Source organism: Oculina patagonica, chromosome 3 (genome assembly GCF_052425735.1).
Source record: "Oculina patagonica isolate OP01 chromosome 3, crgOcupat, whole genome shotgun sequence".
Taxonomy (NCBI): Eukaryota; Metazoa; Cnidaria; class Anthozoa; order Scleractinia; family Oculinidae; genus Oculina; species Oculina patagonica.
The window spans coordinates 6797019-6814652 of record NC_135760.1 but is presented as its reverse complement, the minus strand read 5'-3'; the positions used below and the strand labels follow the sequence as shown (position 1 = coordinate 6814652).

At 39.0% G+C, this 17634-nt stretch overlaps 2 protein-coding genes across 3 annotated transcripts; both read right to left on the bottom strand.

Moving 5' to 3' along the window:
* Positions 1 to 1889: 1889 nt before the first annotated feature.
* On the bottom strand, positions 1890 to 9264 carry LOC144645230 (rho-associated protein kinase 2-like). Its single transcript, XM_078504729.1, has 6 exons — positions 7858 to 9264; positions 5527 to 5648; positions 4965 to 5068; positions 4475 to 4556; positions 3747 to 3910; positions 1890 to 2376 (listed from the first exon to the last, which is right to left on the bottom strand). Exons 2-5 carry the CDS (start codon positions 5581 to 5583, stop codon positions 3836 to 3838), a joined length of 318 nt encoding a protein of 105 aa, XP_078360855.1. The 5' UTR covers positions 5584 to 5648; positions 7858 to 9264; the 3' UTR covers positions 1890 to 2376; positions 3747 to 3835.
* A 1352-nt stretch (positions 9265 to 10616) lies between these two features.
* On the bottom strand, positions 10617 to 16781 carry LOC144645204 (rho-associated protein kinase 2-like). Of its 2 annotated transcripts, none has more exons than XM_078504697.1 (6): positions 16199 to 16781; positions 15696 to 15960; positions 13691 to 13794; positions 12892 to 12973; positions 12112 to 12268; positions 10617 to 11290 (listed from the first exon to the last, which is right to left on the bottom strand). In XM_078504697.1, exons 2-6 carry the CDS (start codon positions 15891 to 15893, stop codon positions 11139 to 11141), a joined length of 693 nt encoding a protein of 230 aa, XP_078360823.1. In that variant the 5' UTR covers positions 15894 to 15960; positions 16199 to 16781; the 3' UTR covers positions 10617 to 11138. The 2 variants fall into 2 exon arrangements, with proteins under 2 accessions (XP_078360823.1, XP_078360824.1); XM_078504698.1 differs by having other exon boundaries at positions 12112 to 12253.
* Between the last annotated feature and the right edge of the window lie 853 nt (positions 16782 to 17634).

Genomic DNA, 17634 nt, shown 5'->3' with positions numbered 1-17634 from the left:
CAAGCGCTGTTCAAAGCTGACCGTCGCTTCGATTCTTCTTCGATTCTTGTGAAGACAGCATAAACATTTTACAAAAACGAACATTTCGGCGTTCTCGTTATCGCTTTACTGTTCTTTGTAGAGTCTAAAGAAATTTGTGCCAGGGGAATCGATTTGTAGTACATGGAGTCTGTTTTTATATTATCAAAACCTTTTCCGCGGCTCGGAATGGACTCGACCTGGAAACGGACACGACAGACGGCGAGTATTATTATTGTTGATGTGGTGAACATTATTTCAGCATAAGATGTATTAGAAGACTCGTTTTGAAAAGCATTTTCGAACGTTTTCACTGAGGTATTTTTATTTTCAGTCTGTATTTAGAATGGTTGTTGCTGTTGGTGATATTTCGCGCGACTTTGGCGCGTTCCCGATATCCGCGTGAATTGTTGCTGTTTTGGATCACAAATTGGCAGTTCCTTTGTGAAATCCGAGCGAAATGTTTTTCACGAGGTCGCTGATTGATGTATCGCTGAGCTAATCCCAAAGTTATTTTATATCATTGTAACTTTCTCCCTGTTGGCACGTAGAAATTGTCCAAATTTTAGATATGTTACAGTTTTGAATGTATTGAATGGGTAGCCGAAATAAAATGTTGTTTGAATGATTTACGAGTTATCTTAATTTAAATTTTAAATTCAAATTTCGCGCTTTTCGCGTATGGGCCAATCAGGTCGTTCAGATTTAATTTGATTAGAGAAATTAGCGCCTGAAGTCTAACTGCCGCTATTTCACTAGCCTATTGTTCTTTTGCCTAGTTCTTACACGGACCATTACTTAAATTTGGTTGGCCCTTAGGCCTCGCTTTCATGTGACTTCCGGCATTGGTGAAAGTGTGTGTTGGTCAGGACTCGGATCAATTCCGAGAACGTATCGCATGGCCCAGTTTATCATCGGGGCGCTCCGAAGTACCGATCGCTGGCCGATTTTCCGGAATGGTCTTGTGATGGCATACTGTCACACAAAACCCATCTGACGTAATTTAACCCCCCCCTCCCCCTCCCCCCGACTCCCAGAAACAAAATTAAAACTCCAACAGGTCTAATGTAAAAGCTCTTCTATTCCAGATCCATTCCTCATCCAAGAACATGTGAAAATACAATAGAATCCCGATTGATAAACCCTCCAGGCGAAATGAAAAATATTAATCGGGAAATTATTAATGTTTATTCGTTTGTGATTCCCAGTCCCAGTGACCCAAATCTTATTTTCCCAGTGAAAATTTGCCCAAATCCCAGTTCTCATTTTACCCTAGATCTCCAGTGCACGCGGAATGAGTGAGCAAATCGCTTCGCGAGAACTTTTTTCTCGGCAATGTTATAACACAATTGGTTCATGATCTTAGCTGTGCACTATCGAGTTGTGGTGAACTTGGGAAGTTTGGAGAGCACTCAAGAAGCTAGAGTTGCCTTCGGCTATCGCCTCGAGCAACTCTTGCGCTTCTTTCGTGCTCTCCAGACTTCCCGGGTGCACCATAACTCGATAGTGCACGCTAAAGCCTAGTTTTCACGCAATTTTTATGTGACAATTTTTATTTGCTCTTGTAGATGAGTAAAATTGGCCAAATTTTAATCTGTCGAGTTAAGCCCTGACCAAACGGCAAGTAGACGCAAGTTCGTCCACTTGCGTCTCCGTTTGGCCAGTGCTTTAGCTTTTGTGACAAATATTGCGTCAGCAAAATTATTTGCTTCTAAATCTCCCAAACTCTCACTGGACACTGCGCACGCGTATTTCTGTGCGTATCTCTGCGGTCTAAGGTCATTACTGGCACACTAAACAATCACTAACACTTCCCTTCCCACAATTCTCAGAGGCATAGAAACAAGACCAGTGAACAAATTCACAATGACTTGTATAAAAATCTAAAATTTATTCACGGTTTTTCTATATCTTGGAGGCAAAGACGCCAGAAATCAGGACGAAAAACAGCTTATAACTTACAAGCACCGAACTACGAGCAAATATTATAGAATCTGTTCATAGCCTCTGTGATATGCGCCATACAAACAACTAGAAAATATTCATTTGTCCAATATCAGAGCAATTATATTGATTACATCGTACAATCCGGCCAATAAATTACAAGCACTAACTAGGAGCCCAATACACGGAGCGTGCAACTTCCACACTTCGTCTGTGAAACGGCGTTTTCACAAGTAAAATTTGCTGGTGTGGTAAATTGTACACCAATTTAACTATAACGCTACAGAATGAAACAGTGGCACTCGTCCCCTCTTTGCATGAGGTCTGTTCTGGCCATTACCTCTGTCAGTTTGTTCACAGCCATGGTTTTCAGAGATGTCTCTTTATCCAGCTGCTGCCTCAAGCTTTCAAGCTCTGGTGTAACAATCATAATAATACTATTATTAATTTAATTGTATCTATAACAAAATTCTTGATTTTGATTGGTTCTGCGCGCGCCTATTTGTCGCGCAATCGGCGCACGATCACGTGGGTGTCCAATTACAGGTATCCAATTTGAGCAACTTCAAATTGGATACCTGTAATTGGACACCTACGCCATTCGAACGTCAATTATGTGCATTTGAATGGGTTTTTTCTTCCTGTTTTCCTACTTTTTGTACAACCAATTGAATTTACCTTAAACTTTTTCTCAAAAAAAGTTCTCAAACACTTCATAACCTCGAATTTTGTTATTGATACGATTAATTAGTAATTGGACCTCATTTTGTACAATGCAGAGAGTAATCTAGCTCGTAATTTCAAATCGGCCTCGTGCTGCACGCTCGGCCGATTCGAAATGACTCGCCCGATTACTCCCTGACCTGAATTGTACTCCACTCAGTCCAATTACTATTACATATCGCTTCACCCTGTGAGATCTTTAATTTGTTATCAGCATCTAATTTCTCGTCAATACAACTAATCAATAAATAAAAATCACGAGAATCTACACACTAATCATAAGGGGAAATTTATTCCTTCCAAAGTAGTGTAGTACGAGACATATAAAGAATGACATGGAATGGATCAGAAACTTTTCTGTGTCTTGGTACAAAAGTAAAAAAAAAAATAAACACTTTCAGCCCACTTTTCAGATCAGCTTTTTTACTAATCTTATCTTAAATGGAATTAAGAAAATTAGAAGTGGGATCTATAATTAGTTGCTTGTACAATGCGTGACAAAAACACAATAAAAGTTAGAACTAAGAAATACCTTATTATAGGAAATTAATGATACGTGTTATTAACGCGAATTTCAAAAATTCGCGTTAATTTTATTCACGTTAACACGTTTACTTTAAGTATCTGACCAGAAACTTTCTTAAATTCACGTTAATTATATTACGCGTAAATTTTGTTCGCGTTGTTAAAATGCTTCGTTATATTTCCCAAAAAACCCTAAATTATCTATAAATAAGGTAAACTAACAGAGCTGAAGATGATACAACTAAAATTAGAAGCGAGACCTATAGTTACTGTACATTCTTGATGCCATGAACGATGGTCAGGTATAGTTAAAAACTTTCATCTAATTCTTATCCCTCATCTCTTGTTGACATTAATTCCATTTTACACCAGGGCCAGATTGTTCAAAGGGTGGATAACACTATCCACTGGATAAATCGCTATCCAGTGGATAAGTCTTAGCAAAACATACAACACTATCCACTGGATAGTGATTTATCAGGTGGACAGCGTTATCCAACCTTCAAACAACTGGGGCCTGGCTTTTAATAACCTACCTCTTTGTAAGTTCTTAATTTTTGCATTTAGTTCATCTTTCGCAGAAGTTTCCTGATCTGAGTTGTCTGTCAACTGCTGATTAAGCTCTTTAAGCCGACTGATCTGTGCGCCTTTTTCTTCCCTCCTGCTCAATCATGGCCTTTCCTTTCTCAAGATCAGAAAACTGCATGGGAATAAAAGTACTTATTTGTGATATTCAAGTCATTGACTAAAAAAGCTCTAAGAACTTAAATAGGAGAGGGGAGGAGGAGGGGAGGGATACAGGAAAACTGGTGACCATTTTCCCAGCTAGGGGTGGGGTGGGGCGGCAAACTTCCCCAGGAAAAGTGTTAAATGTCGACTCCCTAAAATGTTATTTCCGGGTATTTTGTGTGACTCGGACAAAAAGTTGACTGATTTCCATATAAAACGGTGGAAACAGGAATGGGCCTGTGCCTGAAAGTCCAAATGTGGGGATGTCTAGCAGGGGATCCAGGAAAACTGGTGACCATTTTCTAAGCTAGGGGGTGGGGGTGAGGTGGGGGGGGGGGGGCAAGCTTCCCCAGGAAAAGTGTTAAATGTCGACTCCTTGAAATGTCATTTCTGGTTATTTTGTGTGACTCGGACAAGAGGTTGACTGGTTTCCATATGAAACGGTGGAAACGGGAATGGGCCTGTGCCTGAAAGTCCCATGAATCATTCTCTTATGCAGCATTTCATTTGTCATCACCACAAGATTTACACTTACTTGTTCTTTGGCAATGGACCTCACCAGCTCTTCTGAGTCAACCACAGTCAATGCCGATTTTAGGTGGGTTGAAAGAGACTCCCTGAAAAATAAAATATGTAGGTTTTCAGGAGGTTTCTGAACCAGTCTGAGTATGATTAATTTTCAGTATTTCCTTCAAGTCTCTACTGATCCAAAACAGTGTGTCTTCCCTTGTTACTTCTTGGTTGGTCACTTTCATAGAATCTCCATTTCTCTAGCCTTCAGTTTCTCGAAATTCCTGATTTCTTGAACCTGAATTCTTGCTTCTCTTGGACTGTACTTCTCTGTTATTATACCCTTGATTTCTCAAACATCCCGATTTCTCCATTTCCCCTGGAAGTTTAAGAAATCAGGTTTCTAGTTCTGTACATGTTATAGCTCATAATTCTCCTAACCAGCATGCTTATAACTTTGTATTTATGTTTTAATGAGAAATTAGACATCAATCACTTAATTAGAGACTTCTCACTTCTTTTCTCTGAGCTGACGTATCTCATTATTCATCTCTTGCAGTTGTTTTGCTTTTTTATCAACCTCTTCTCTCAGTTCTGTCACTTGGTTTCTGTACAAAGTCTGCATGGGAAAAACTCTGAATCAGAATCAAGTGATCCCAGAAAAATAACAACTCAGAGATTCAAAGGGTAGTGCAGAACATGACGTTAGTCTTTGCCTTGTCTCTCAGACCATTCTACACCCCTAATGTATGGTCCCAGAAAATGTTTATACTCCCCCCATAGAAGGGATTTAGAATTCATGGGGGTGGGAGGGGTCTCAAAGGCCAAAAACGTAAGGAAATGTATGAAGATTCATTGGAATTTCCAGAGGGGTGGCGGTCTTAGGAAAAATCCCTTCTGTGGGGGAGATAATTGGATAATTATGGAACTACACAATTATACTTTTTGTATAAGTAAATCATGAAGGTTTCTTACAGGTACTAAAGGTCCCCAAAGAAAAGATTTCTGTTTATTCAGACTAATTAAGCTGTTAACATATCATTAAATTTTTACCAAAAAGAATGTTAATGGACTCACCAGTTGGTCCTGAAGTTCCTTAATTTGCAGATTATTCTCAGCCCTTACACTTTTCATGTCAGTATAGGGTACAACTGTATCAAAAGGTTACATTCTTGTATGAAATGTTTTTTTCTTGCTGGCTGCGCTTGTGAAAGAGGCAAGAGAAAAAGTTAAAAATGCTCTTCTCATGCCAAAGAAAATGTTAAGATTCTCACTTACAGAGGAATCCTGCTATGTGAGAGGCTTGGCAGCCTAATAGTTAGTGCGCTGGACTCCAGATTGAGTGATCTGGGTTTTTAGCCCTGGCCGGGGCACTGTTATAACCCTGACCAGAGCTTGAACCCAGACTGCTCATTTTGGAGTCCAGCCATTAGGCCAATGCGATTCACACTAGCTATGCAAGTGCCATGGCGAGGCCTTGCCGTATTTATGGTATGATGATAAACAAACACGAGCATTCAATTTTTATGGTTTTCTTTGTGTTATATTATTGCCCCTCCTGGCAATTTAGGGGTAATTTGACAAGGGATTTTTTTTTGGGGGGGGGGGGGTTATTTTTGGTCCAGGGATTTTTTGGGGTAGTGTCGGAAGACTTGGGGATTTTTTGCATCCTGAATTTGCCTCCATTCAATCATCCCCATCATTTAAAAGGCGGAGTACCCCCCTGGGATGCAAGAACAGTACTCAGGTGCATACCGTAAAATTCCAGTTATAAGCCCTGGGCTTATACAACTTCGGAAGGGGTTTTGTGTGGGCTTATAAGCGGAGGGGCTTTATAATCCGGGAGGGCTTAACTAACGGAATAAAAAACGCTTCCAAAAGAGTCACGGGAGTGTTGATTGAAATACATTTTTAAGTTAAAAACGTATAATAAAGCAACATTTAGCCCTGTTTAGTGTTATCCCTCATAAGTGGGCTTATAATTATCCGGGGGGGGGGGGGCTTATAATCGGATGTATTTTTTTGTTTCCAGGTAGATGGGCCTATAACTGGAGGGGCTTATAAGCGGGGGGGGGGGGGGGATTAACCAGAATTTTACGGTATGTCATTTGCCATTAATAATTGCAGCTAGGAAGGACTTTGAATTTGGGACTATGAAAAAAGTAGTTTCGCTAGTTATCCCTCGAATTATTCTTTGACATCAGGAGCACGGGACTTCAAGAGCAGTCAACATTTCACAAGTCATTAACCTTTGGAGTGTGGGACTCCAAAAGCAGTCTTTACTAGTCTTAATTATTTTATTTTATTTGACTCTAGGAGTACAAGACCCGGGGGGGGGGGCACTCCCATACATAAGCTATATAGGTATGTGCCGCTGTGAAGGGTAATATGGTTTTCAAGCAGTTTAGTCTGGGATAGGGTATAGAAATCAGCGATTCTTGGTCTAGAATAGGGTATCATTTGCCGGGAAACTGATCAGTAGTATGAGGAATTAAGTCCCGAATAGGAATAGAAACTTGGAAGAGGAAGAGGCCTTTTAAAACGTAAATTAAATCGTCACAGCAACGTTGTTGACAGATGGTTTTACATTAAAAACACAAATAGTGACACAGTTCTGAAAACGGCAAGTCTGGCATTGGGTTAAGCCATTTTCGATGTTTAATCTAGTAAAGGGTTGCAAAATCAGCTGAACTGGGTCCAGTATAGGGTAAGGGTTTCAGTCCCAGCGCCACCACCAAAAAATATGTAGCATATCCCCGAGGGTGCGAGACTGTACAGAAGAGTGTGATTACGGCTAATTAAATCGGACAATGGTAAAATGAGAGTTTTCAAATACAATGATTGTTTTGATTCGAGATCCGAGTTGATTTCTATACCAAAAAAAAACAACACAGAATGTGTAGATAAAGTCGTAGAATCAGAAACTACAGTCATGTGATCAAATTATCCCTAGTTGTGTACTACAGTAAAAACCTGTGAGTAAGAACCGAATTTTTAAGAACCTGTAAAGCTAAATTTTGCCAGTTAGACACCCTCTATGCCTAAATTTGTGCTAATTTAACCATTTATGTAAGAACCTGTTAGGGCTACACTTGTAAACTTACTGTGTACTACTTACCGGTAGGATTTCCACACAGCCCCATACATTAATTAAGTATGCAACTATATTATACTATCACCTATACACAAACAGCAATCATAAAAAGAACGAGTCAGTCAGAAAATTGTATGCATAATTAATGTTTGGGGCTGTGCGAAAATCTTGACCATAATCGTACTACTTTCATTGGACTGCGAAAATTAACCAAAAAATCATGTTTCTCCCCAGTGCCGGGAGCAGTAGATTCAATTTACGCACTGGCTTAGCCGGGGATTTCATAAATTTAAGAAAGACACGATAGAACTCACCTTACACTCGAATTGCAAATGGTGTCGTTGAAAATCCTGTAAACATCCCGAGCGTGCACAAATACACACTTGTGCAGTAATGACAGTAATCCGGAAGTCACATGGTACGCGCTACCGATGCTTGAGGGCCGCCAAATTCAAATATTGAAGTGATCCACGTAGCGAAATAAAGAACTATTCAGACTATTCAAACAAACCTGCCGTCTATTAGTGTTTCATTTTGATTGCATGCCCACTGCCTATCCATCCAGGGCTAATATCCATGCCAATGCTATCTATGGCGAACAAGAGGAGGAACCTTCGAAAATATACATGAAACTTCAGATCTTTCGGAGTTTCCTGTTTTCGGGAAGACAGTTGCAGAACTTAGCAGTAAAACTAGTGATCTCAAAATGAATCCCAACTCTCACAAATGTTGTGTAGTGGCACGACATAATCATTTGTGAGAGTTGCTGCCGAGAGTCACGTCCGCCATATTTTTATGCGCCTTTTTTAAAAGCCTCGCTTTCATGTAGCTTCCGGCTTTCGGGACTCCGGTCTTCGGGATCGGGATCATGGACCCGGGATCCCGGGTCACAAATCATGGCAATGTCACTGGGATCCGGATCGGCCAATCAGATGGAATCAGAATGGAATCAGGGATCAAATGTTGCCACATTTTGGCGATTAGGAATCAAAATTTAGAGCTAAAATTTGGGATCAGCGATGAAAAAATATACCTGGTTACGACCCTGACGTATCCTAGTTTATCACCAGAGTAACGGTAACGGTTTCACACTGAAGGGCTCAACACCATTTGTTTAGCTTTTTTGTTTATATTACTATCATTGGAGTACCCTGGGAATCAGAGATAGTGTTTATGTTGTGGAAAATTTTTCAAACCAGTTTGATTTTTATTTTCCTTTGTTTCAGATTATGATAATGAATATGAGACAATGAAAATGCAAAAAAAATTGAACCAATTCTAAAATTAAACCGAAATATTAATAATGGGGGAATGAAAATAGGTAGAGGCTTGCAGGATTTTTTTGAACACTTCGCTTTGGCGGCTAAAGGCTGTCCCCTCAACGGGGCAATCCAAAGTTCCGATCAGAAAATGACGACTAATTAGCAAACGGGATTGCCTCCTTAGGGGCACTTGTGTTTCACTTCTCCCCACACGATCGCCCCTTAAAACTACTGCGCGGGCGGCTACAACCAGGATGTTCCAAAATGATTTTGTGATGACATTCTGTTGCGCTTCTACAGTGGAACCCCGATATAACGATCCTCGATATAACGATATTCCCGATATAACCATGAGAATTTAGCGTAACAAACAAAAAATCTTCCCCGATATAACGATATTATCAGTACACAGTCACAATTTAAGCAGAACATCGAACTTAATCCAATAACATAACAGTGATCGAGTAATCTCAAACGTTTCTGATAACAGCTTTGTACGATGATATACGAAAATGATACTGTATTATAAACCTCTGTATCTAGTGAAAAAGTACATGTTAGGTTTACCCCGATATAACGATATTTTAAACAAACCCCGACAAAATCAGTTATTTTACGGCCATATCGTTATATCGGGAGTTTCGATATAACGATACCTCGATATAATGATATAATTTTACTGCTCCCTTGGCCTATCGTTATATCGGGGTTCCACTGTATCAAAGCTGTCACAAAACAAAGTTTTCCTCTCTCTGTGCGTGATTTAAGCAACCTTACTCCGCCACCACCCCCCCCCCCCCCCCCCCACCACCACACACACACACTTCAAAAAACAAAATGAGAACTCCAACAAGTGTAATATAGTCAACTCTCTCTAAGACGGACACCGTCGGGACCGGCCCCAACTGTCCGTCTTAGAGAGGTGTCCTCCTTATAGAGAGTCGAGGTAACGTGACACCAGAAATTTTGAGACGATAAAGCTAAACGGCTATGCACAACGAATACACGTCTGTTTTAGTCGCTTACGTTAGCAAAACCTATAAAGTGGAACAAAAATAATATCAGAGATTCGACTTGTTTGTTAATAACAAACGGTGATACTGTAAGTAGAAAACTAAATCTGCAAGTTTAAGCAGAGAAGTAATGGTAATGCGTTTTAGCGGATTGTTTTTGGTAAATTTGGTATTCTAAAGGCGCTGACCTGCTATGCTATATGTAGATAACAAGTTTTGAAGTGTTATTCGCGAAAAAATAACTTTTAGTGCCTGTCCGTTGGCGGTTTCAAAGTGTCCGTTGTCCGTCTTAGAGATGTGTCCGTCTTACAGCTTATAAAATGACTGAAAAACGGCAGGGACCATAACCAGGTGTCCGTCTTATGGAGGTGTCCGTCTTATAGAGGTGTCCGTTAAGAGAGAGTTGACTGTATAGCGCTTTGACCCGCAATATAAACCGCCTGTTCTGCAGGCTAGTGTATTCCAGGTGCGTTATGTAGAAATGATAATTTTAGACCCTCCTCCTTTTTAACTTCTCTCTTCTTGGAAACGGGATCTGCCAGTTGTCTTCCTTTGTTTCATTTTTCACCGTCCTATATCTCTCATCAGAGACTTCAATTTAAATAAGATCTCTTAAAAAAACAAAGTGTTAAAATTGAAACTATCATAAACACTTCCCTTAACCAACAATTCCTAACAAGAAACAGGCAAAACAGCAGTGAACAAAACCACAACAACTTGTTTAAAAATTTAAATTTTATTCACAGTTTTTCTATATCTTGAGTAAAATCCAATAAACTCAACATTGGGCTAGATTAATTTCCTGATTTTTGTAAAATTCCATATAATTGTTGAGAGCTATGTGGTTTTAGTGTAGTAATTCATGCATAATTTGTCATATAGCCAAGCCGTGTTTTTAAGCTAAGAATACACTTTTCCATTATTTCATTATACACAAAACTATGTTATTAAGAGTACAGAACAGCAAAAAACAACACCGTGGATACTAACAACCTTAGATCACTACAAGCAGTCTCTTTCTGTTCCCAGCGTGTGACGCCTAAACGCAAATGCAAGCAAGTAGTGAGGGGGGAAGCTGCGAGCCGTGAAAAGTGTGGGCCCATCACCCCTCGTTTTCCCCCTCATTTGCATAATGCCAACTCCCTCCTAGCATCTCAGGAACAAAACCGACTGCTCGCAGTCACAAAAAACTTGACAACGAGCTTTTATTGACTACACTGAACCACTTTCCCTGGTATATACTCCAAGAGCTTCCGAAACAAATTAAATAAACTTGCAATAAACTTACAGACCAATCAAGACACCCGATACAACCTAATGCTACAGAATGACGCAGTGGCTCCTGTCCTCTAGATTCTGATCCAGATCTCTCTCTATAGGGTCGGTCCTGAGCATTATCTCTGTCAGTTTGTTGGTGGCATGGGTTTTTAAAGATTTCTCATAATCCAGCTGCTGCCTCAAGCGTTTAAGCTCTGGTAAAACAATCATAATAATACCATTATTAATTATATCCCTTCACCCTTTGAGATCTTAGTAATCAGTATCTAATATTTTATGCCAAAAGGCAGAACTTTATGAAATCACGTACTCCCTGAAATCAACAAAAGTTCAAACTTTTGCTCTCAGTCAGTCACCAAATCTCATGTGCTTATTCAGCAATTTTTTTAAACCTGCTCAGATTTTCAGAATAGATTGGAAATTTTGCTTATGACAAGGTACCTTATTGTTCCTTATTTACAGTTGAATCCCGATAACTCAAACCTTCAAAGGAAATTGAAAAAGATCTGAGTTATCAGGGGGTTCAAGCTCTCGGGGGCAAAAATATTATTAGTAAAAAAATTACCTGGAGGGGATAAGAAAAGGTTCAAGTTATAATTAGCAGGAGGTTCAAGTTATTGAGGGTTCAAGTTGTAAGGATTTAACTGTATTTTCGTGGGAACTCAATTTCACGAAAATGAAATGGGCATATTTTGTGGGACTTAATTTTCATGATTTTTCCAAAAAACGGCTACATTAAAAACAATAAAAAGACTGAGGTAAATTGATTACAAAATGTATTTTTGTGGGCTTAAATAAATCAAATTTTTTTGAAAAACGAGAAAAAAAAAATAATTCCTGAGAAAATAAGTAACATTAATAATAAGGTAATAGTATAGGTTAAAAGACCACACTCTCTTGACACCATGAATGACTATCAAGCACAGTTGAAAACTGTCATCTAATTCTTATCCCTCAACTCTTGTCTACATGCAATAATTCTAATAATACCTGGCTATACAGGAATTTAACCAACCTTCTTGTAAACTCTTAATTTTTGCATTTAGTTCATCTTTCTGAGATGTTTCGTCATCCGAGTTGTCTGTCAACTGCTGGTTAAGTTCTTCAAGCTGATTGATCTGTGTGCCTTTTTTCAGCTCCATCATGGTCTTTTCTTTCTGAAGATCAGAAATCTGGTTGAGAATAAAAGTACTTAGTATACATGTATTTGTTACTGTCGACTCCCGATAACTCGAACCTCTAAGGGAAATTGAAAATGGTTCGAGTTATCGGGAGTTCAAGTTATTGAGAGTTGAAAACAAATGAGCGGAAATAAGGAGAAAAACGACATTGACTGATTTTCTATTCATACAGTGTAGACAAGTGTATATTTTAAACAAATTTAATTAGAGTATAGAGAAGCCAGAAAAAAAAGGAACAATATATTTCTAAATCACTGAATAAACCAGAACGTAATGTAACATAAACCAAAGCGAATCAGCTGTGCAATTATCAATTTAAAAATTTTCAATTGCGCATTACAATATAATTAAAAAATAAAAAAAGCTAAAAATTTAAAATTTAAATTCACAAGCTAAAAAAGTTTTAAAAGTATATATAACAATAAAAAGAAATGTACTTAATAATGTTGTAATAATGTTGGTAATTATACCAACATGCACTGCTAAATTCAAATTCGAGCGGGAATCCAAGGACCACAGGTTTGCTAGTCGCAAGACTATAAAGTGCAACCCTCGTAAAATATGTCAATTTATTTATTCTATTCTTTTTAATCACCACATGATTTTACACTTACTTGTTCTTTGCCATTGGACTTCACCAGCTCTTCTGAGTCAACTACAGTCATTGTCAATTTTAGCTGGTTCGAGAGAGACTCCCTGAAAAATAAAACAAATATGTACCGTAGGTTTTCACCTGATCAAGTTTGTGAATAATATGAGCAATCTGAGTCCCGGGGGGGGCACTTCCTATAAATGGGCTAATGGGGATGTAGTACGTGCCGCTGGATGGGGTCGCATTTTCACGACTGGACTGACTATAATGGGGTCGCCATTTCAAGCATTTTTTATAGGGTGACTAGAATGGGGTCACACTTTTCCGGGATTTTGAGAGTACGAAAATCTGGCAAGTTGTAATTTATGAACGGAAATATTCGCCGAAAAAATGTTACCGTATTTATTGCTGTTGTTCAATATTTGACAAACGGCTCCCAGAAAGTGACTAAGTTGGGATCGTAAAAATTAAATTTACCCAAAATTGACTAAGATGGGGTCTATAATTGGCCATAGAATATGACTATAATGGGGTAGGGGTTCTGAGAGGCCAGCGGGACATACCCAACAAAAATTTACCCAAGTACCCCCCCGGGATCTGAGTATGACGAATATTCAGTATTTTCCTCTGTATTTCCTCTGATCCAAAACAGTGTCTCTTCCCTTGTTAGATGGTGGTAAAGGTTTTCAAGGACGACGGTGCATTTTTCCAAGTGGGGGAACATAGCTCATAATTCTCCTAACCAGCATTCTTAACTTTGCATTTACATTTTAAATCTATAGAAAGTAGACATCAATCACTTAATTAGAGAGACTTCTCACTTCTCTTCTCTGAGTTGACGTATCTCATCGGTCATCTCTTGCAGTAGTTTTGCCTGTGCTTCATCTTCCTTTCTTAGTCTTTCCACATGGGTTTTGTAACAATCCTGTATGGGAAAAACACTGAATCAGAAGAAAGCAATGCCAACAAAACCAGGGGGGGGGGGGGTACTTGCAGTATACATGGCACAGGGGGGGGCTCGACGGAGCTTCATATTTGGAACCCAAAAAATACATGAGCCTGAAATTTTACACCCAAAAGATACCTGGCATCAAAATTTTCTACCCCAAAAAGTACAAGACCTAGCACCTCGATACTGATTTCTTCAATCAAACAGACTTTAAGATCTAAAAAAATACATGACGGATCTCTTGACCCAAAAAAATACGGAGGGTGTAAATTTTCAACCCAAAAAATACGTCGGACCTCCCCGTCATGTATACTGCAAGTACCCCCCCTGGGCAACAAAATAACAAAACACTCTACAAGATGACATAATTTTTGTTGGCTGTGATGTCATATCACGCCATCTTGGACCCGCCATCTTGGATTTCACCATTCTCTTAGAAAGTCAGAAAATAATGGAAATTGATGTAAAATCAAGCCTGATTAATGCTTATGGAGTGTAAAATTATGGACACATGGTTGAAATCAAAATTTTTGCAAGGGATGAATGAACAGCTACTGAACGTTTCAGCATTATAGAGTAAATCCTCTTTTTAAATTTTCAAACAAACCTTGGGGGCAGGGAGTGGCATCCACCCTCCCCCCCCTCATTTGTACGTCAGAGGATTAAACAATTCAACTTATAAAGTTGCAAATTATTTTCAACTTTTGAATTAAAAGATGCATGTGGCTCCTTGATAATGATTGGTCGAATGAGATCAACAACCATTATGCATGTCATTAGGGAATTATTTTTTTGGCAATAAATCATGAAGGTTTCTCATGGTTGTTGAAGGTCCACTGTCAGGGCAGGAGGGGGGCACTCTGTATATTTTTGGGTGGGGTGTGCTGCTGGGACTTTGAAACCCTCACCCTACACCAGACCTTGTCCTGCTGATTTTGCAACCCTATACTAGACTACCTTATTACATGAAATTTTCGCGACACGTTAATTTCGCGATTTTGAGGTGCGCATATTTTGCGACACTTAAATTTCGCGATTTTGCAAAAGTTTTGTATTTTGAATCACTTTAATTTCGCGTTTTTGATTAAGTCACAATGTACATTTCCTTGGCAATATTACCTAACGTGCCCTTAAAACGACCTCATCAAAGGAACAATAATGTCAAAATTAACAAAAACGCAAGGGCGAGACTATAATTTTCTGCAATAGCAACAACAGAGCTGTTTTCACAATGACTACAAGTAGGTCATGCTTAAGCTTGTACGTGCATGAGTTATTGTTCTTAATCAACTGACGACAACATCCTTTTACATTGAAAATTCTTATTTTTCAATGAAAAAAATATTTTTTCTTGATTGCTGACATAATGAGAGTCACTTAATTTTAGCGTCATGTTTTCGCGACTTTTCTATATTCCGTTCTTTTATAATCGCGATCCGAAATAACGGTCGCGAAAATTTCATGTAATAAGGTAGACACCAAAAATCCATAGCCCATCCCAGACAGTTTGCATTTTTTTAACTGCATCACTATCAGTGTTTTAATGGAAAAACCATCTGTCAACAACATAACAACGCCACAAAGATTTTATTTATGATAGGAAAGCACTTTTCTCTTCCGAGTTTCTATTCCTATTCTTGACTCCCTATTCTATTTATTCATCACCGGGCCCACCAATCAGTTTCCCAACAAATGATACCCTATATTTTAGACCAAAACTCTCTGATTTCTACACCCAATCCCAGCTGCTTGAAAACCCATACCCTTCACAGCAGCACATTAACATACTTAGACAGCTCATATATGAGAGTGTCCTCAACCCCCCTCGGGCTCCACTCATGCTATACTGGTAAATAAATATCATTATTTGCACTCACCAGATGGTCCTGAAGTTCCTCAATTCGCTGACTTTTTACAGCACTTGTTTTTTTCATTTTAATACAGGATACACCAGTATCAAAGTTAAAGTCTTGTATGAAATGTTTTCTTCTTGCTGGCTGACAGCTTGTGAAAGAGGCAAAAGAAAAAGTTACTTTCTTCTCCACCAAAGGACAAAATGTATTAATTTTTCTCATTTACAGTACTGAAACTAGAATTTAAATTTAAGAATTTAAACCACAACCCGCCGTGAAGAACATTGCCCTTTGTATACCTGCCAACTCCCATGCCTAAGGTGTGAGTCTCACGCCTGAAATCTCAGAGTTTTGACAAGAAAAGCATTGGCAACCAGGTCGTGGGATCGGGATATGTTCGGAACGTCTTCGGAATACTTCGAACGTCTTCGGAAAACTTCGGAAATGGTCGTATCGTCTTCGGAAATCCTGGCACTCTCAGGATAAAAATCTCACCCCTTTGACCCAGAAAAAGTTGGCAGGTATACCTTTGTTCCACTTCTGATGTCATCGTCTTTGACCAAAAAAGGCAACACTAATGTACTTATTGTCTCTGCAGGAGACCCAGTTGGCCAGTTCTCAGCAATTGGGTTTAAATTGAGTTTGAAATACACACGAAAATGTTCAGAAATTTGAGTGAACAACTAGAGGTAAATTTGCCTCAACCACCCTTGACTACTTACTGGCAAGAATTTCCTATTGGGATCTATAAGCCCAGTGGAAGGCCAACAACTGCAGCAAAAAGACATAGATGCCAAGTGTTTTGGTTGGTATGGAGTGAGAAATTGAATTGCCCTGAAGGGGCGATAGTGAGACCCAGAGGGCCGAACTTCTAGGGGGGTCTGGGGGTATGCTCTCCCAGAAAATTTTTAGAAATGTTAGTTGCAGAGAAGCAATTTCCTTTATTCTGGGCAAGCATTTGTTATTTTTAACCTCTTTCCCACTTGATTAGCATTCATCTCTACCAAAGTACAGCTGAAAGTATATCTCTTTATTTAAATTGATAAGACTTTTTCCTCAAGTTGTAGTATTTTTAAAAAAGCGTGATATTTTGTCTAAATGGCGTAGTTGCGTGAGATTGGGTAAAAAGAGTGAGTCTCACGCCAAAAGCGTGAGACTTGGCATCTATGAAAAGATAAGAAAAGGAGAAAAAGGAAAATCAAGGGGAAAAAATTGAAAAATGAAAAAACCTTCCATTTACCCAAAACCTCCGAACTTTGACTTTTGCCATGCCAAGCAAAAATGTAGACAGAAGTGGAAAGAAAGGCATCCAACTTTTACATTCCAAATGCTGTTTCCAGTGGACTGGAGCAGACAAAACTGTCCAAAAATACTCTTTCTTCAAGAATCTCTGGGAGTCAATGGGTTAAGTTATTTAAATTTTAATTTAATCGTAATCTAATTTAATTATATTTTAAATTAATTCAATGTGAATAATTAAATTCTTAATTCTTATAAGACCTTATAATTTCTCCTCACTTTTCATCAAAATGTCAACTTTCCCCGAGTCAAGTTAATATTCCTTGACTTTTCCCTCACTTCCAAAAGTTTTATTTTCCCCCTAACCTGTGGTAACCCTGAGCAGAATTTTCGCCAGTCATCGATCATTCTTCGACTTGGGATGTGCGGAACTGCGGACCAATGACGCTAAATAAGTCTTACCCGACTCTTGCTTGGAGTGCGTAACTAGTACGGGATTCAACCAAAAATTAACCTTTTTTTCTCACCACAGGATTAGACGATTCAACTTACGCTCTGTCTGGACAGAACTAACCTTATCCTACACCTGAATTGCAATGACAGAACTTACCTTAGTGACCAATGGTGTCGTTGAAATAAACATCTGAGCGTGCACACACACACACTTTTTGCCGTGACCCGGAAGTCACATTACCAGATTACTTTCATTTTGATTGTCCACTGC

Excerpts from the sequence above, each read along its gene's own strand:
- LOC144645230 (XM_078504729.1), bottom strand. The coding sequence starts at position 5,583 with ATGAAAAGTGTAAGGGCTGAGAATAATCTGCAAATTAAGGAACTTCAG. Across the intron at positions 4,557-4,964 it reads CGTCAGCTCAGAGAAAAGAA|GGAGTCTCTTTCAACCCACC; the intron begins GTGAGAAGTCTC and ends TTTATTTTTCAG. Across the intron at positions 3,911-4,474 it reads GGTCCATTGCCAAAGAACAA|TTTTCTGATCTTGAGAAAGG; the intron begins GTAAGTGTAAAT and ends ATTCCCATGCAG.
- LOC144645204 (XM_078504697.1), bottom strand. The coding sequence starts at position 15,893 with ATGAGAAAAATTAATACATTTTGTCCTTTGGTGGAGAAGAAAGTAACT. Across the intron at positions 12,974-13,690 it reads CGTCAACTCAGAGAAGAGAA|GGAGTCTCTCTCGAACCAGC; the intron begins GTGAGAAGTCTC and ends TTTATTTTTCAG. Across the intron at positions 12,269-12,891 it reads AGTCCAATGGCAAAGAACAA|ATTTCTGATCTTCAGAAAGA; the intron begins GTAAGTGTAAAA and ends ATTCTCAACCAG.